Genomic DNA, 18,234 nt, shown 5'->3' with positions numbered 1-18,234 from the left:
GCCCGTCTAGCTTCCAAGCAGAGGCTCCCGAAGTGGGAGCAGCTGGGAATAGGCAGGTTGTCACTGGGTGTGTGATCGCCTGCCATGCAGTTCGATCCTGAGTGAACAGAGCTGGTGTGTCACGGCACATCAATGCCTTCTTCCTACCCAGGGGTCAGCCCCACTTTAACCCCAGCTGCTTCTCCCTGGAGGACACCTGGAATTGGTTTCAACATAGAGCATGAGGTGTGTCAGAGCACCACGTGTGTCAGAGTAGAACTGTATTCCATAGGTTTTCAAAGGCTGCTGTTTTGTTGTTGTTGTTGATTGCCAGGTCTTCCTTCTGAGGCACTGCTGGGTGACCTCAAGCCTCCACCCTTTTGGCTAGGAGTCCAGCATGTTAATCATTTGTACTACCCAGGGACTCTGCCAGTTACACAGGGAGGGCGAGTCATCTCCAGCCCTTTGTCTCCGAAGCCTCACTTCTGGGACTCCCCTCTCTTGGGATGCACCTGATCTGTCACTCAGGTGGCCTGCACCTGATCCCTGTTTGTGAGCACACGTCAGCCCCCAAGAGCGCGGTGCGGGCCCCAGAGCTCGAGCTCTTCTGTCATCCAGCTCAGAGCCTTCTGGCCCGCCTGGCGCAAGGAAGCCCCTTTCGCTCAACACTGTTTAAAAATGACCCAGCTGGGAGTCAGTCTTGCTGGTTCCCATCCCTGTGGCCTTCCAGCTCTTCAGAGCGGGGACTGTGCGAAGGAGGAGGGGTCTCGGGGAACTGGGCGGGCTTCTGGAGGGTTGAGGGGGAGTAGGGGGTAGGTTGGGAAAGTCCTGACTCATCGCTGCTTGACTCAGCTTGCCCTGCGGCTGGGTGGGGGCGAGGGGGTGGAGTCCCAGAGGGGAGGAGTCTTAACCTGACTGGGGCCACCCGTAGGAAGTAGATTTTCTAACAGCCCCTACCAAAAATATTACCCCAAACCCAGTAGATTCCCACCCTCTATCGGGTTTCTCAGGGAATAAATATAAATGAATGGAGGAAATGGTCCATCTCCCGTGCAGCTGTTGGTGGATTTGAACCGCTCACCTTTCATCTAGAAACATTACTGCACCGCACCACATCACTGGGGCTTCCTTTCAAAATTACTGCGGGTCTTAAACTTTTGAGACTGCAAACATATGAAGCTGGGCCTTGCTCTGTCGTTCGCTCCCCCCCCCCCCCCAGAGAGCTGGGCCAAGGTGGTGGCTGGAATGTGTCTGGCGCAGGCTTGGATGAAGATCCCTGCTTCTTCGAGGGGACATCACCATGTAGGGGGAAAGGCACTGAGGACTCGGGGCCCGGTGCTGCCGCTTACTGGTCGTGGGAGCCAGGACAAGTCAGGCCCTTTTCCCCAGTCCTGAGTTTCCTCGTGAAGGCCTGTGAGGTGGTTTTAGTTATTTGTGAGGTAGTGAATGTGAAGATGCATTGACCGCAGAGCCGGAGATGGGTTCCTAAATCCAGGTGCCCCTCTAGCGACCCCTGCTAGGCTCTTTCTTGAGGTGCTTCCAGCTGAGAGGTGGCTGTGCTGCGCGAGATGGGGCAGGCCAGCGAATTCCCAGCCTGTCCGTGGACTTTGGAACATTTCCCAGAGAGTCTTCCTCCTCAGAGGCAAGGCTAATGCCCCCCCCCGGGTGATATTAGGGTTAGACACCCCACAGGGTGAGTGTTGGGCACCCTCATCTCAGAGGTCCTAGTTCGGCTTCCAACGTGTTTTCTGGAATCAGCGAAGTGTGCATCCAGCTTCTGGTCGGGTGGGCCTACCATCAGGACAAAGCTACGGGCCACCCAGCTCAGACTCCTCCCCTTCCCCACTCCTAACAGGATCTGCTAGGGGTGGGGGGCAGGGCAGGGGGCGGCGGGGTGAGACTTCTGTTTGTGTAAGTCTGTTTGTTGGTGTATCTATGGCCTTCTGAGTGTGCTTCTTTGTAACTACCAGCCTCAACTTTCTAGGGCTCACTTGTCGCTAGGCCTCAGTCTTTTCATCTGCCAAATGAGTCCAGGGCTCTCTCCCTCCGCTCTCTGGTCGCCGCCTTGTCTGCCTTTGCCCCAGGCTGTCTCCGTCGCTTCTGCTTTGGCCACCGCTTCCCTGCCTCACAGCGAACCTCTGAGTGCTTGGCGGGAGCGCGCGCCTAGTTTCCGGACTCCGTGCGTGTCTTTGTCTCCCTGTCCACGTGTGAGCTGAGAGTGTGTGTGAGTCAGAGTTCGCGTGGCGGTCGGGATCCGAGCCCCGGCTTCACCGGGCCCCGCCGAGGCGCCAGCCCCGCGGTGGGTCCCTCCCAGGACTTCTCCGTGTGTTCGTCCACTCGGGTGGTGCGTGCGTGCGCGCGTGCGTGGGCCCGGACAACCCCTCTGCAGTGCTGTCAGGCTGGCTGCTCGCGCCCTGGCTGGCTCGCTCGCTGGCTCTGCCGGAGGGGGTGGGGTGGGGGTGCAGGGGGGAGGGGAAGCTCCTGCATTCTTGCGGTCGGGGAGGAATCTGAGCCAGCGTTACTGGTCTCCAGAAGAGCCCAGCTGCAGCCCCGGGGCCCCGCCAGGCCTCACGCTGCCCGCCCGGGCCTGCTGGGATGGGCACGGGCTAGGCCTCGAGCTGGGGGCGGGGCAGTGTCCCCAGCCCCAGCCCCCTCCACGGCTAGGGTGCCCCGGGGAAGGGCACAGCGCAGGGGGCGGAGCGTGAGGGGTTCCCCATCCGGGGTGAGGGGCTTGTCAGGGTGCGGGAGCCCTCCCACAGCACACCGGGCTCAGAGCAGACCACTAGGCTGTCCCACGCGGCACCTTTCACACCTGTGCTTTTCGTTAATCTGCTCTGCAGCCCCGGGAGATGGCTAGAGACTACAAGCTCCCTGAGGGTAAGGTGTGGGAGGGCTGGCCTCTAGGATTGAGACCTCACCTGGAAGGCCTCCCTTTCCAGCCCCACCCTTCCACATCCATTTCCCTCTTCCCAGGGCTATTGGGTCCTCCCTACTCCCCTCCCCTCCCCACACCTCCTCCCTAAGTTACAAGTTTTCTCTTTGGGGCTTGTTGCTGCAGTCCGTGCTCCTGTCCCGAGTACCTGGCTGGGCCCTGGGCACACACAGGGGCCGTAGCCCCACTCAGTGTGGGAGCCATGAGGATCCTGGCTAACAAGACAAGGTGTGTGGGTGTCGTGGAGGGTGGGATGTGTGTGTGGGGAAGGGAAGGGCCCGGAAGTGCGATGCAGAGTGAGCGAGCCGTGCAGGCTTGGAGAGGGCGCTCACCTGGGCACCTGCCTTCTAGGCCACAGGTGGGCTAAACGGTGTCAGAAAGGGAAGGTGCTCGCTTAGGTCCCCACAGCAGCTTCCAGGCCCCAAGGGCCAGAGGATACTGGCAATCAGCTAAGCCTGCTGCTTCTAGCCCCTTCCAGATCTTCTCACCTTATAACAGTTAGATCTGACCCCTGCCCACACTGTCCGTCCCTAGCGCCCTCTCCTCCCAGTCTAGCTGGGAGTGGGAGGGGAGTCAGGGGACGGGGCCTGCCTCCCTCCCCCTCCCTAGGAGAAGCAGGCAGACAGGGCCAGGCGGCGGCAGCAGCAGGACAGCAGAGCTGAAATAAATCTGAGCTGGTGTGGAATGAGGGGGGATAAATATCCTCTCCCGTGATGTGATCTTTCCAGCGGCTATTAATAGGTCTCCGGGGAGGGGGAGGCGGCAGGGGGAGCGGGCTGGAGCTTAAAGGGCCCGCAGCCTAGGCTGCAGGATTCCTTGGCTTGAAGCTGCACTCCAGTGCTCTGGGCTCACCATTCCCCTCCCCCTTTCCTCTTGCGCTTGCCTGCCTCCCTCCAGGCCTGCTGGCTTCATCCCTCTTCAGGTCTTCCCTTCCCTCACTGGGAACTGTCTGGAAGAGTGGGTACCACTTTCTAGTGTGCACCCTTCCCCTTTCCAAATATATCAGGGGTGTGAGTTGTTACCTTCAGGTCCCATGGCCCTTGCCTGCTGATCTTTGGACACGTGGGAATAAGTTGAAGATTGGGATAAGGTTTGGGACTTAGAGGAACCTGAAGACCACAAGCCCTAGAAGAGAAAATGCTTTAGTATATTGGTCAGGTGCTGTAGAGGGGGGTTGCTATGGAAGCTAGCCGACTGATGGACACTGGGAGTGGGGGCGAGAGTCGGCTAACTCAGGACCCTGGCTTTTGGTTGAATTGTATTTTGCATATGCACATGTGTCTTCGTGTGTACAGGCACACATTGTCCTGCCTCCACTTCTCAAGGTAGAAAAGGACATCTCTGAGGGGCTGCAGGAGGAGATGGGACAGCTGGTGGCCTTGAGATGCCACTCAGCTCCCCTCACCATTGGGGGAGGTTGGAAGGGGCACTTGAAGTCCAGGGATGCCTAACTCCTGGCAAGATTAATGTTTCACATCTCTCCCACATTCCTCCAGGTTACCCCACCCCAGGAGGAGAGAAGCTCCAGGGAGCCCGCCGCTGTCCCCCCGCGGCCACTGCCCCCCTGCCCCAGCCAAGCCAATGCACCCAGAAAATAAATTGACCAATCATGGCAAGACAGGGAATGGCGGGGCCCAATCCCAGCACCAGAATGTGAACCAAGGACCCACCTGCAACTTGGGCACGAAGGGCGTGGGGGCGGGAAACCATGGGGCCAAGGCCAACCAGATCTCACCCAGCAACTCAAGTCTGAAGAACCCCCAGGCAGGAGTGCCCCCTTTCAGCTCACTCAAGGGCAAGGTGAAGAGAGAACGTAGTGTGTCCGTGGACTCTGGAGAACAGCGAGAGGCTGGGACTCCCTCCCTGGAATCAGAGGCCAAAGGTATGCCATTTCCTGACCCAGGGTGCCAGCATCTCTATGGTCCAGGGCTCAGACTTGTCTGGTGATCATCCCCTTCCCATTTACCTGAACCTCAGCCCTTGCTCCTCTCCTGCATTTATGCAGGTGACAGCTTTCTCTTACCAGCATCGCCCTCACCAACCCCAAACTAGCCAATCTCTTGGGATTGAGGTTGGTCTGAGAGGCGATTTCTGGGCCCATTGGTGGGGGTTTCTGGCTCCTTCCCCTTCTTCATAGCCCAGGAGAGCACCTAGATGGGGAGAGGAAGGTGCTTTGGGGTGAAGAGCCGGGACCCGCAGCTATCCCAGGCTGGCAGGAGTCATTTGGGAGCAGGCACTGGGGCTTGGAGGAGTAGTAGCGGCTTCCCCCTCCCCACCCCAGCTCTAATTAGAACCAGTTGTGGTTGGGGATTATGCTGTGCTTGGTGCTGGGGAGGGGGGAGGGGAGCCGGGCAGCCAGGGCTGCAGAGTGAAATCAGAAGCAAATGGTGTGGTGGGGGCCAGGCCCTGGCAAGGTGCCCACCACAGCCGGGGCAGTGCCCTCTGGGATGGGGCATCTTGGGGATGGAGCCTGGGAGGGATGTCCCAAGCTGGTGGCCAGGCTTCTGGGAATAGGAGGCGGGAGCCTCTGGGCACTCCTCTCACGGTGGCTGATGCCTGCCTCCCCTCCTGTCTGAGCAGAGGTGGCCCCTCGGAGTAAGCGGCGCTGTGTGCTGGAGCGGAAGCAGCCTTACAGCGGGGACGAATGGTGCTCAGGACCCGACAGCGAGGAGGATGACAAGCCCATTGGGGCCACCCACAGTGAGTGCCCGCCTGTGCCAGGCTGTTTGGTTAATGGTGACCTGGGGTGGGAATGACTCCGGGGTGGCTGTCCTTAGGGACCCTCTCTCTTCTCAGTCCAAGTGCTGAGGGTGGGCAAGGAGTGGGATGTGGAAGCCAAGAGTCTTCTCTCCCATCCTATTGCTCGGACTCCATCCTTTCTCCTCTGTGATAGGCTAGCCCCTTCTTTCCACATACCCTGGGGACTAAGGTAGGGTGGAGTGAACCTTAGGTGGCCCTTTTCTCATGGCCATGCTGCCAAATCATTTTACCTATGAATTCCTGGCCTGTGCTGCCATCTACTGGTCAATGGTGGAAGGGGGTGAGGTTAGCATCTGGGAGCCCCGACAGTTGGCTCCGTTTTACAAAGCTGTGCTAAGTCTGGGTTACAGCTGACACTTGGCTGGGTCTCTGGCATCCATCCCTAACCTCTAATTGACTCTTGGCCAGTGCTTGGGACATGCGTCAGAGGACAGTGAGGAGTGGGTATGGTGGATGTCTGTTTCTGTTCATTTATTAAATGTGTATTTGGGCCTTTCTGAAATGATGCAGAGTTAGACGTAGGCTCTGCCCTTGGGGATACCATAACATATGTGAAGCTGGCCAGAGGATATTCAATTAGAAACCTTTTTCCCCAATGTAAGAAAACTATTTTTGTAAAATTTTAATTGTGCTTTGAATGAGTATACAGTTCATACACATTTTGTTTCCTGACATTGATAACAATCCTGCACATTGTAACTGCACTCTTCCTACTTCCTCCCTGCTTCTTATTTCCATATTTCCTTCTTTCTTGTCCTTACCTGCCTTCTGAACTTTATCCCTAGCGTAGTGCTGCTCTCTGATTCATGGTTGACATTTTCCCTTGGTGGTGTTGATAATTTTATAGGCCTGTTGATTGACAGGAAATTGACTCAGGGGTCCCATCAGTCTTCAGTAAGCTTGAAGTTTTGGTCTTTTAAAAATTTTTGATAATTAAAAAAAAATCATTGTTGAACATTTTCTTCCCTCTCTCAGCCTACCCTGCAATTCCAAATTGTTGTCCTACATATAATGCCTAATTGTATGTTCCTTTCAGACAGTTCTTCCCCTTATTTGCTCCAATGCGGTGTTTATCATCTGTCCACTCTTTTCACATTCTCTCGTCAATGTCCTCGTGTCCATCCTATATTACAACAGCAGTCTTAAGCAATACTTGTCCTTTTGTGACTCAGATATGTCACTCAGCATGATGTCCTTCAGGCTCCCTTATGTGGTTTAATGTTTTAGGAGTTCATTGTTTTTCAGAGCTGTATAATATTCCATTGTGTGAATGACCCATAGTTTTTATATCTGTTGATGCACGCTTGGGTTGCTTCTCTCTCTTTTGTGTGTGTGTGTTCAATAATTTATTCATAGCAAATGTGTTCTTTTTGTTTTATTTAAATTTATTATTAATTTCAGTAAAACTTTACTGAGACTTTGGATTTCCATTCATTCATTGTTGCACTTTTTCCCCTCCCAAGCCTCCCCTCCTAGTACATTTCTCTCTTGTAAAAGTAAAAGAAAAATTCTTTAATTGCTTTACAACCCCTCCCCCAGGTTCACTCCACCATATAACCTTCCCTCTAGACTCCTATCATGACAAAAATACCTAATCACATAACCATTTTAAACCGTTTTCTCACTCATCTTTTTCAGTGCAGTATACATTATTGAACCCATCTCTCTCAGTCTCTCCCCAACCCCAAGTTCACACCTGTTTTACAACAGTGGCACCATGCAGTATTTGTCCTTTTGTGACTGAGATACTTCACTCAGCATAATGTCCTCTAGAGTCACCCATTTTGAATAATATTACATGAGTTCCTTGTTTTTCAATGCAGCATTCAGTTGTGTGAATATACCACAGCTTCTCTATCCATTTGTTTGTTGATGGGGCTTCTATCTCTTTGCTGTTGTGAATAATGCAGCAATAAACATGGGTGCATTTTAAAAATATGATTTTGAGTTTAAGTTTTCCCCACACTTTACTTGGGGGGCAGACACTTTCTATTGTGAGCCGGTTCAGAGTAATCAGAAATAGCTGAACACTATCTAATTTTCATGGTTTTAGGGTCAATCATGGGCTTCTAAGGATTATAAAGAGAAAAAAGAAAAAAGTATACTGTCTACTTTGTTACTTTGTTTCATTTAATCCTTGTAACAGCCTTGTGTGGCTTATTATAGATGAGGAAACAGTCTCTCCAATAATTCACAGACCATGTTGATGGAGGTGGTGTGTTAAGACCATAATGCCAAACCTCTACAGCTGCCTGAAATGTTAAAGGTTGTTGTGAAAAGAGCAAGGACCCTGTGGGGATGGCCATATCTGACCTTTGCCAATCACAAAGGGGAACTGTCCCCATCAATAGCACTCAGAGTACAAAACCAATTTCCAGGAGGTCAGATGTCCCCCACGCTCCTGCACCTCTTTCACCTCATCCCAGCACCAATCTTACTGCTTTGTTGTTGTTGTTAGGTGCTGTCGAGTCCAGTATGCACAAAATCCAATGCGATAACTTTCAGACCACATACAACCATAATGAGGAAATCAAAAGGCTGTAATTCAGATTAGTTAATTCAGTCAGGAAATCTTCTGGAATGTGTTCTTTGGAGTCTCAGCCTTGAGCCTCACAGCATTAGGCCAGAGTTATAGTCTCAATCCTGTCAGTATTGGCTCCCCTCCCCTCAGTCCTGTGACAAACTTGGGCAAAAGGCTCTTAGCTCTGATCCAGTGGTGTTGCAGCCCCAAGGTCCAGTCTGGCTCACATCATGCTTTGCTTTGGCCACTGCTGCTGCTGCTGTTGTAAACCTAGTTGGCCCAACAATCTCTGGCCTCAGAGGGCCTGCATGCCTGCCTGCTTCTTTTTTGCTGGTGATGAGACTTTTGAATCTGCGCAATTTAGTGGTGAGGCTAGACAATCTCCTTGTGGATAGGCTAACACCCTAACATGCCAATCCTTATAGCTGAATAAGTAAATGGATATTGTTGTTGTTGTGTACTCTCAAGTCAGAATTAACCCATAGCTGGCATTTAATCACACAGGATTACCCATCCTTCTCTCAGAACAACTAGTGGCCTTGAATTGTGTACCTTTGGAATTGCAGTGCAGTTCTTGCCACTAGGCCCCCAGAGCTCCCTAAATTAATGAATGGGGAAGCCATTTCGAACAGTAAACCCTTAACTCCACAGTTATGTAAGCCCAGGACCCCTCCCCATGACATGTTGACCTGAACCCCACAGTGGTGGATATGGGATCACTACCTTTGAAAAGACTTTCCTCCTAATTCACATTATGGAACATCGGAATATGCCATTGTAAAGACGTTGGACAACACAAGGAAGTAAAAAGAAGTGATTGCTAACATCCCGTTTCTAATACTCAGATGAGCTATTTTCATTAAGGTTCACATAGTGGCAGTAGAACATAGGGGTTCAAGCCCAGGCTTTGCAATCAGACTGCCTTAAGTTGCATCTGACATCATTTGAATGGTCCATTTGTATGATCTTATCCTTCTCACCTCAGCCAACTCCTCCATTTGTTATTTACATAAATTTGGGAAAAATCCTTCATTTCCTCTTCTGTAAAAATGCTATTTACTTCCTGGGGTTGATGTGAGGATTAAATGAGTTGATAAAGGTAGCATGAATGGGGCAGCATTCGCTTTTTTGTGTGTTGAAATTGTTGAATTGGCATAGGTGTGTATGTTGTCACCACCATTTAAAACAAACCATAACAACCTACAAAGCAGCTGTCCCTGGGTAGGTCCCGACTCACAACAGTCCCATGCAGCCGGAGTAGGACAGAGCTTCGTGGAGTTCTCGGTGATTGCTGCTTCACAGGAGGGTCACCAGGCCCTCTGAGCCCCTGGAGGGAGGCTTGACTCTCCTGAGTTTGGTTAGCAGCTGCGCATGATAGTGTTGTGGCACCAGCGACTCCATTGTTGTTATTATTGTACTGGAAAGTTCCTTACTGAAATAAAATCTGCTTTCCCTGACCTCCTAGCTTGTAGGTAGGGTCTGCCTATACACTTTTTTCTTCTTCAGGATAGTTTTGCCCAGCGAGATAGGTGCTCCAGTCCCCTCAAAGTTTTAACTCTGTTCTGTATAGAATTGGGGAGACAGAGTACAGAGCAAGGCAGGGCCACAGTGGATGGGGCTGCCAGGGAAGGTTAACCCAGGAGTAGGCCCAATGCTGGGTCTACAGGAAGCTGGCCACCACCTGGGTTTACAGGAGGCAACTTCTGTCTATTCATTATTTTGTATTAACTGAGAGTGCTTTATTGCCTGGGGTGACAATGCTTCTGCTCATTTCTCTAGACACAATGGATATTTTCTAGGTTGAGGATTTAAGAATGAAAAGTTTGTAGCCACAGAACAAAACTTTCTTTGGTGCTGAGGGTAACTGGCTTATCCTGCAAGTGAACTCTGTGTGGCAACCTGTCCTGTCAGTTTCTGAGATGATTTTATTATTTTGGGTGCAGCTCTGAACTCGCTATATAGAGGTATTTCTTTGATCTGCCCCCTTGTGGGGAGCAGGGTTGGGTTTCCATTTTTATAGATGAAAAACCTCAGTGAATGAAGTTTCTTACTGTATTTTTAAGCAGATAACATGCACATTTTCCCAATTTTTATTTTATATAGGTTTGCATAAAAATTCTATACATTGCATTTCACACTTCCCTTCATTCACATTGTGTTTCATATAATTGTTCCCATACATTGTGTTTTATAAACTTAATCCCCATTGGATTATGTCCACTATTGCCCTGCCTTTTCAGACTTCACGGGTCTTTCCCATTTCCTTTACCCACCTCCCCTGCACATTATGTTTTTGAGAGTGGATCTTTGCAACCTGTGCATGGTGCATGTTATTTGCATGTGTATTTCCATGGGTGCATTATATGCAGGGAGTATAGTATTTAGATGACCTCAAGTGAATGGTGAGACTAGAGTTACAAGCCATTCATTTTTCGAATGGTCAGTTGGTACAGTCTCTTCCTCTACTACTCATCTTGGTCACTGGAGAGTGGACATTGGCCCACATCCACAGACTATGAGGTGTGAAGGCTAACTGCTAACTAATAACCTTGAGTGAGTTACTTCAGTCTTTCCAGCCTCAGTTTCCTCTTCTGTTAGTGGCACTTAAGATGTTTTTGTCCCAGGGATGAGCTGATAGAGGAAACCACATGCAAAGGCGCCCAGCAGAATTCTACACCTGGGAGCCTGCTGTTGAGGTCCATGGCAGCTCTTTCCTTCCCATATGCTGTCAGCTGCCACCCACTCAGCTGTATCTCAGCGTGACCCCCTTCACATTGGTGCCCCGTCCTGCACCATCTTCAATACCTCTGATGTGTTCTGGATTATTGTGGCCATTGTCTGGAGTGACTTCCAGCCTAGATGTCTCGTCTTGCAGCCCTGTATTGAAGATTATTCTATTCTGATCAATCAGATTCTCACTGCCAAATTGCCAGAAGTAGATTGCCAGGCCTTTCTTCCTTTACTGCCTTTAACTCTGCTGAACCCTGTCCACTTTGGGTGACCCTGCTGCTATCTGAAACACTGGTGGCATAGATTCCATATTTTGACAAACTGGTAGACAGATAGTGGCTTCTGTACAAGGTCACCACTGTTTCCATCCTGCTCAGAGACAGGTCTAGGGTAAGTAAGTGTGGGAACTCAACTGGTGAAAACAGGGTTGGCCACATATGACCATGAACTTGAGCTGAAGGGTGGTGAGCCTCTGACACTGGGCACCCCATATAGGATGGGTTGTTTCCCCACGGGTCCCCACAGGTTGTTTCTGCATCTCACTGCTTGATCTCTCTTCTCTCCTGTGCAGATTGTAATGTAGCAGACCCAGCCATGGCGGCCCCACAGCTGGGGCCTGGCCAAGCCCCCCAACTGCCCCTCAGTGAGAGCAGCACACCAGGCCCCCCTCATGGGCCCCCACCAGGCCTTCGACCAGATGCCCCTGGGGGCGGTGGTGGGGGTGTCCCAGGAAAGCTGCCCTCACAGTTTGTGTACGTCTTCACCACACACCTGGCCAACACGTAAGTCCTTTAAGGGAGGTCACTTCACTCCCCACAGCCTACTGTATCTCCCAGGGGTCCAGAAATTAGCACAACTCCTGCCTGGAGCCCAGAGCCATTGCATGCAGGGGACAGGGATGGGGCAGAGTGAGGGACAAGACCCTCTCCTTCCACTATCCTGAGCAGTCTGTGTCCCTTCTCCTGGTTCAGGGCTGCAGAGGCAGTGCTGCAGGGCCGGGCAGACTCCATCCTCACCTACCACCAGCAGAATGTGCCCCGGGCCAAGCTGGACCAGGTGAGTGCTTCAGGGGGAACCCTATGCTCAATGGGGACCAGGGATTGGCTGTTGCGCCTCCTTCTGTCTCATGCCTTGCCTTTGTTTTCCCACAGGCCCCAAAGGTGCCGCCCACCCCTGAATCACTACCCTTAAGCACACCGTCCGCAGGCACCCCACAGTCACAACCACCTCCACTGCCACCACCACCACCCCCTGGCAGTGCCCCCCCAGCTATGCCCCAGGAAGGACCTCCTGAGGACACCACTCAGGACCTAACGCCCAACTCGGTGGGAGCTGCTAGCACTGGTGGAGGAACTGGGGGCACCCACCCGAATACCCCCACAGCTGTCACCACCAACAACCCTCTGCCTTCTGGAGGTGACCCCAGCAGTGCCCCTGGCCCTGCCTTGCTTGGGGAGACCACCCCGACAGGAAATGGGCAGCGCAGCCTGGTGGGCTCTGAGGGCCTGTCCAAGGAGCAGCTGGAGCATCGGGAACGTTCCCTGCAGACCCTTCGAGACATCGAGCGACTGCTGCTCCGCAGCGGGGAGGCTGAGCCCTTCCTCAAGGGTCCCCCTGGAGGTGCAGGCGAGGGTGGGCCACCAGCACAGGCGCCCCCTGCGCCCCAGCAGCCACCTGTGGCCCCTCCTGGTGGGCTGAAGAAGTATGAGGAGCCCTTGCAGTCCATGATTTCACAGACCCAGAACTTGGGGGGCCCCCCACTGGAGCACGAAGTGCCTGGGCACCCCCCAGGCGGGGACATGGGGCAGCAAATGAACATGATGATGCAGAGACTGGGGCAGGACAGCCTGACACCTGAGCAGGTGGCCTGGCGCAAGCTGCAGGAGGAGTATTATGAGGAGAAGCGGCGGAAGGAGGAGCAGATCGGACTGCATGGGGGCCGGCCTCTGCAGGACATGATGGGCATGGGCGGCATGATGGTGCGGGGGCCGCCGCCGCCCTACCACAGCAAGCCTGGTGACCAATGGCCCCCGGGGATGGGCACGCAGCTTCGGGGGCCCATGGATGTCCAAGATCCCATGCAACTCCGGGGCGGACCACCTTTCCCCGGCCCCCGTTTCCCTGGCAACCAGATGCAGCGGGTGCCTGGGTTTGGGGGCATGCAGAGTATGCCCATGGAAGTGCCCATGAATGCCATGCAGCGGCCTGTGAGGCCAGGCATGGGCTGGACCGAAGACTTGCCCCCCATGGGGGGTCCTGGCAATTTTGCCCAGAACACCGTGCCCTACCCTGGTGGGCAGGGTGAGGTGGAGCGGTTCATGACGCCACGTGTTCGTGAGGAGCTGCTGCGGCACCAGCTGCTGGAGAAGCGATCACTCAGCATGCAGCGGCCCCTGGGCATGGCCGGAGGGGCCATGGGGCAGGGCATGGAGATGGAGCGGATGATGCAAGCACATCGCCAGATGGATCCGGCTATGTTCTCTGGGCAGATGGCCGGTGGCGAAGGCCTGGCAGGTGCACCTATGGGCATGGAGTTTGGCGGAGGCAGGGGCCTCCTGAGTCCCCCCATGGGACAGTCTGGCTTGAGAGAAGTAGATCCACCCATGGGGCCAGGCAACCTCAACATGAATATGAATGTGAACATGAACATGAACATGAACCTGAATGTGCAGATGACCCCGCAGCAGCAGATGCTAATGTCACAGAAGATGCGGGGTCCTGGAGACATGATGGGGCCCCAGGGCCTCAGTCCTGAGGAGATGGCCCGAGTCCGCACCCAGAATGGGAGTGGCATGATGGGAGGCCCCCAGAAGATGCTCTTGCCTTCGCAGTTTCCTAACCAGGGCCAGCAGGGTTTCTCTGGGAACCAGGGACCCTACCAAGCCATGCCCCAGGACATGGGCAACACCCAAGATATGTTCAGCCCTGACCAGAGCTCAATGTCCATGGGCACCGTGGGCACTACTCGGCTCAGCCACATGCCTCTGCCCCCTGCGTCCAATCCTCCCCCCGGGTCCATGCACTCAGCCCCCAGCCGAGGGCTGGGCAGGCGGCCTTCAGACCTCACCATCAGTATTAATCAAATGGGCTCACCGGGCATGGGGCATCTGAAGTCACCAACCCTTAGCCAGGTACACTCACCTCTGGTCACCTCACCCTCCGCCAACCTCAAGTCACCCCAGACGCCCTCACAGATGGTGCCCTTGCCTTCTGCCAACCCACCGGGGCCCCTCAAGTCACCCCAGGTCCTCAGTTCCTCCCTCAGTGTTCGCTCACCGACAGGCTCGCCTAGCAGGCTCAAGTCTCCCTCTATGGCGGTGCCTTCTCCAGGCTGGGTTGCCTCGCCCAAGACAGCCATGCCCAGCCCTGGAGTCTCCCAGAGCAAGCAGCCGCCTCTCAACATGAACTCTTCTACTACCCTGGGCAACATGGAGCAGGGTGAGTCTACTTGGCCAGCCAAGGGGGTGTGGAATTGGTGGTATGGGGAGACTGGAGGTGGATATGTGCCTCCTGGGCTGAGGTGGGGCTCGGACATCTGTGTCTAGGTGGGGCTGGAAATGGCTGCTCTGCCTGGGGCAGCGGTGGGTGAGGGTTCTCAGGGAGCACCGGGTTCACCTTCAGGCATTTGAAAGAGTTATACTTGGGGTCTCCCCTACTGCTCAGGGCCCTGAGGCTGGAGAGGTTGATGGAGATATAAGGGAGTGTCAGGGCTGTATTCAGTGGGACATCTGAATAACATGTGCCTCAAGGGCTTATCTGGAGTACGAAGCTCTGACTTCTTTCAGAACGCTCCACTGTTAGCCAATTCATCTTTCCATCCCAGTCACCGTTCTCTCTTTCTGTCCCCTCACTTCTGTAGGTGCTCTCCCACCAAGTGGCCCTCGGAATAGCTCTTCTGCACCTCCCGCCAACCCCCCCAGCAGCCTCATGAACCCCAGCCTACCGTTCACTTCCTCCCCAGACCCCGCACCTTCCCAGAACCCTCTGTCGCTGATGATGTCCCAGATGTCCAAGTACGCCATGCCCAGCTCTACTCCGCTCTACCACAACGCCATCAAGACCATTGCCACCTCAGACGACGAGCTGCTGCCCGACCGGCCCCTGCTGCCGCCACCACCACCACCGCAGGGTTCCGGGCCAGGTAGAGGCCAGGGCCCCAGGGAGAGGAGCTGATGTGGGTGCCAAGGGTGGGAAGAGCCTGGTATGGCCAGTTGTTGGCTAGTCTGACTTCCGTTTGCTTTTAGAAGGCCCTGGGAGAAGGGTGTGTCATCTTTTACACTCACCACAAGCATTTCACGAACCCAGGCTCAGTGCTCTCAAGTGCCCAGGGCAGAAGAGAGCCTAGACTGAGGTTCTGGCTTCTTGTTGAAAGCTTCAAGCCCCCTCCCTTGCAGTGAGGAGAGGCCCCCACTGCAAGGGTCTCCACAAGCTAGGGCTGCAGAAGGGCTGTGCTCTGCATCTTGCCCAGGTTGTGCCATTCACAACTTCTCTTTCTTCATAGGGATCAGCAACAACCAGCCCACGCAGATGCACCTGAACTCCGCTGCTGGCCAGAGCCCTATGGGCATGAACCTGCCAGGCCAGCAGCCCCTGTCCCACGAGCCCCCACCCACCATGTTGCCCTCCCCAACCCCTCTGGGCTCCAACATTCCACTGCACCCCAATGCACAGGGGACAGGAGGCACCCCCCAAAACTCATTGATGATGGCACCAGGGGGCCCAGAATCTCTGAACACCCCCTGTGGCCCTGTGCCGAGCTCCTCCCAGATAATGCCCTTCCCTCCTCGGCTGCAGCAACCCCACAGTGCCATGGCCCCAAGCGGGGGTGGGGCGCCTGGCCTGCAGCAGCACTACCCCTCAGGCATGCCCCTGCCTCCCGAGGACTTGCCTAACCAGCAGCCAGGCCCCATGCCCCCCCAGCAGCACCTGATGGGCAAAGGCATGGCTGGGCGCATGGGCGATGCGTACCCACCAGGTGTGCTCCCTGGGGTGGCATCAGTGCTGAACGACCCCGAGCTGAGCGAGGTGATCCGGCCCACCCCGACGGGGATCCCCGAGTTCGATTTGTCGAGGATCATTCCCTCTGAGAAGCCAAGCAGCACCCTCCAGTACTTTCCCAAGAGCGAGAACCAGCCCCCCAAGGCCCAGCCCCCCAATCTGCATCTCATGAACCTACAGAACATGATGGCGGAGCAGACCCCCTCAAGGCCCCCCAACCTTCCGGGCCAGCAGGGCGTCCAGAGAGGGCTCAACATGTCCATGTGCCACCCTGGACAGATGTCATTGCTGGGCAGGACAGGTGTGCCCCCACAGCAGGGCATGGTGCCCCACGGCCTGCACCAGGGCGTCATGTCACCTCCACAAGGCCTCATGGCCCAGCAGAATTTCATGCTGATGAAGCAGCGCATCGTCGGGGGTGAGGTCTACAGCCAGCCCCCGCACATGCTCTCGCCGCAGGGCTCCCTCATGGGCCCCCCGCCCCAGCAGAACCTCATGGTGTCCCACCCCCTGCGGCAGCGCAGCGTGTCTCTGGACAGCCAGATGGGCTACCTCCCGGCGCCGGGCAGCATGGCCAACCTGCCCTTCTAGCATCCCCCCCGCCCCGGATGGCCCCCCCGGAGAGGCCGCAGCTGGGGGTGATGTTGCCAAAACGAGAACCTTGACAGTTTCTTCCTCTCCAGTGTTGGATGGCCTGGGTGGAGGGGTGGGTGCAGGGGTGGGCGGGGCTTGTGTGGGGAATGGCATTTGTGGAAACATTCTGGCAGCTTGGGGGAGGTGGCAGAGAGGGGTGGGGTGGCGGATATTGGGATTGGAGTTTTGTTCCATTTTGGCCACCAGGACTGCCCTATCCCCATCCCCAGTTCCAGTGGAAACTCTATTTCCCCTTACACTCTTTCTCTACACCTGCCTTCCTCAGCTTCTGAGTCTTGTCACATCTAAAGAGAGGGAAGTCAGGAAGTAATCCCTTGTTTTCTTTCCCTCACCTCTTCCTTTTCTCCAATCTCCACTTTCCCCACTTTTCTTGCTCTTCCCTCACCCCCTGTTCCTCCTCTCTGTCTCTTCTCCCTCTTGGCCCTCTGCTCCCACCTGCTTTTCCTTCTGTCTTCCCCTGCAGATGTGGTTGACCTCTCTCCTACCCCTCCCTGCAGGCGGCTGGCCAGGTGGGCAGGTGCCAGCCGGAGCTGTAAATAGAGCGCTGCGCTTTTGTGCTGGTTTGTGCGTGTGCTGTATTTCTGTGTTTTGATAGAAGTCACACAAAAGAGGATAAAAGAAACCTTCTCCCCAGTCCCCCTTCTTCTCCCTACCCTTGTCTTCCAACTATGGCCCATCCATGTTCCCGTGAACCCAGAGATGTACTGTCCCGTGCACCCACCCACAGTGTGCAGTCTCTGGGTTAGTAAAGGATCTGCCTGTCCCCTGTCCAAGAGATAAAACACCATCGATGCCCCATGTTTAAATTGAGATCAGACCTGCTAGGCTTCCACCTGGTGAGCCCCAGGCGGCAGCCTATCTATCTGCTGCTGAGTGATTTAGGGAGCACACGGGTGTCCTGGCTTCCCAGCTGTGGGTGTCTGGGTGTCCCCTGCTGCTGCTACATCTTAGCCAGAACTTGAAGTCTTCTGTCTTTAGTCTGAGAGTAAGGAAAGACAAGAGGAAGAGGTGGTGGCTCTGTGGCCTCTGAGTGGAGCCGCGGAGAGGTGGCCCGATTCCACTGAGCCTGTGGTGGCCAGGATGGTCCTGGGCCAGGTACCCACCAGGGCCTTGGATCTTCCAGAGGCTGCTGTCTACTTATAAAAGGAGGAAGGAAAAGCATTTGACTGAGTCAGTCTGTCTGTCCCCCACCTCCACCCTGAGATGGGATTGGGGAGGTGTTGGAGTTGGACAGGGGAGCTTCCTGCTGCCTTCCTCTGCCTGGCAGGGTCCCTGAGCCCAGCGTGCAGGACTGCCTGCTCAGCCACTGGCTCCCCTGTACCCCTAGTTCTTCCCAGATGAGTTACCAGCTGCCTCTGGTCAGAGCTGAAGCCATACACAACTGGGTGTATTGCCCTACTTGCCCCCAGGAGATGACGACTTCTCCTTTTCACACTTCCTTACTGGCCTTATGAGGTGGCGGGGCAGTTCCCTGGCCGAGGCCTTTAGCGCTGGGCCACGAGCCATTTCTAGACAGGGCATCTTCTATCGCAGCCTCCCACCCCAGCCTTCTTGACCTTTAGAGCCTGGTCTCATGTTGGCAGCTGTTAACAAAGGGAATTTGCCCCACATCCCCCACATCTGGTGCTGTCCTCAGTCCACCAGCAGCCGGTCATTCTCT

At 54.8% G+C, this 18,234-nt stretch overlaps 1 protein-coding gene across 1 annotated transcript; it reads left to right on the top strand.

The window, feature by feature from the left end:
- The first annotated feature begins 3,113 nt into the window (after positions 1-3,113).
- Positions 3,114-16,511, top strand: BCL9L (B-cell CLL/lymphoma 9-like). Its single transcript, XM_006890839.1, has 8 exons — positions 3,114-3,139; positions 4,408-4,793; positions 5,492-5,611; positions 11,494-11,704; positions 11,894-11,978; positions 12,074-14,360; positions 14,782-15,063; positions 15,424-16,511. Exons 1-8 carry the CDS (start codon positions 3,114-3,116, stop codon positions 16,509-16,511), a joined length of 4,485 nt encoding a protein of 1,494 aa, XP_006890901.1.
- The last annotated feature ends 1,723 nt before the right edge of the window (positions 16,512-18,234 follow it).

The sequence above is a fragment of the Elephantulus edwardii genome, unplaced genomic scaffold, assembly GCF_000299155.1.
Source record: "Elephantulus edwardii isolate Elephantulus edwardi_28Jun2011 unplaced genomic scaffold, EleEdw1.0 scaffold00093, whole genome shotgun sequence".
In the NCBI taxonomy this organism is placed as follows: Eukaryota; Metazoa; Chordata; class Mammalia; order Macroscelidea; family Macroscelididae; genus Elephantulus; species Elephantulus edwardii.
Note: the sequence above shows the minus strand (reverse complement) of the source record. Positions and strands in the feature narration are given on the sequence as shown.

Coding starts and splice junctions, on each gene's coding strand:
- BCL9L (XM_006890839.1), top strand. CDS start 3,114: ATGAGGATCCTGGCTAACAAGACAAG. Junction 14,361..14,781: donor CCTGGGCAACATGGAGCAGG/GTGAGTCTACTT, acceptor TCACTTCTGTAG/GTGCTCTCCCACCAAGTGGC. Junction 15,064..15,423: donor ACCGCAGGGTTCCGGGCCAG/GTAGAGGCCAGG, acceptor CTTTCTTCATAG/GGATCAGCAACAACCAGCCC.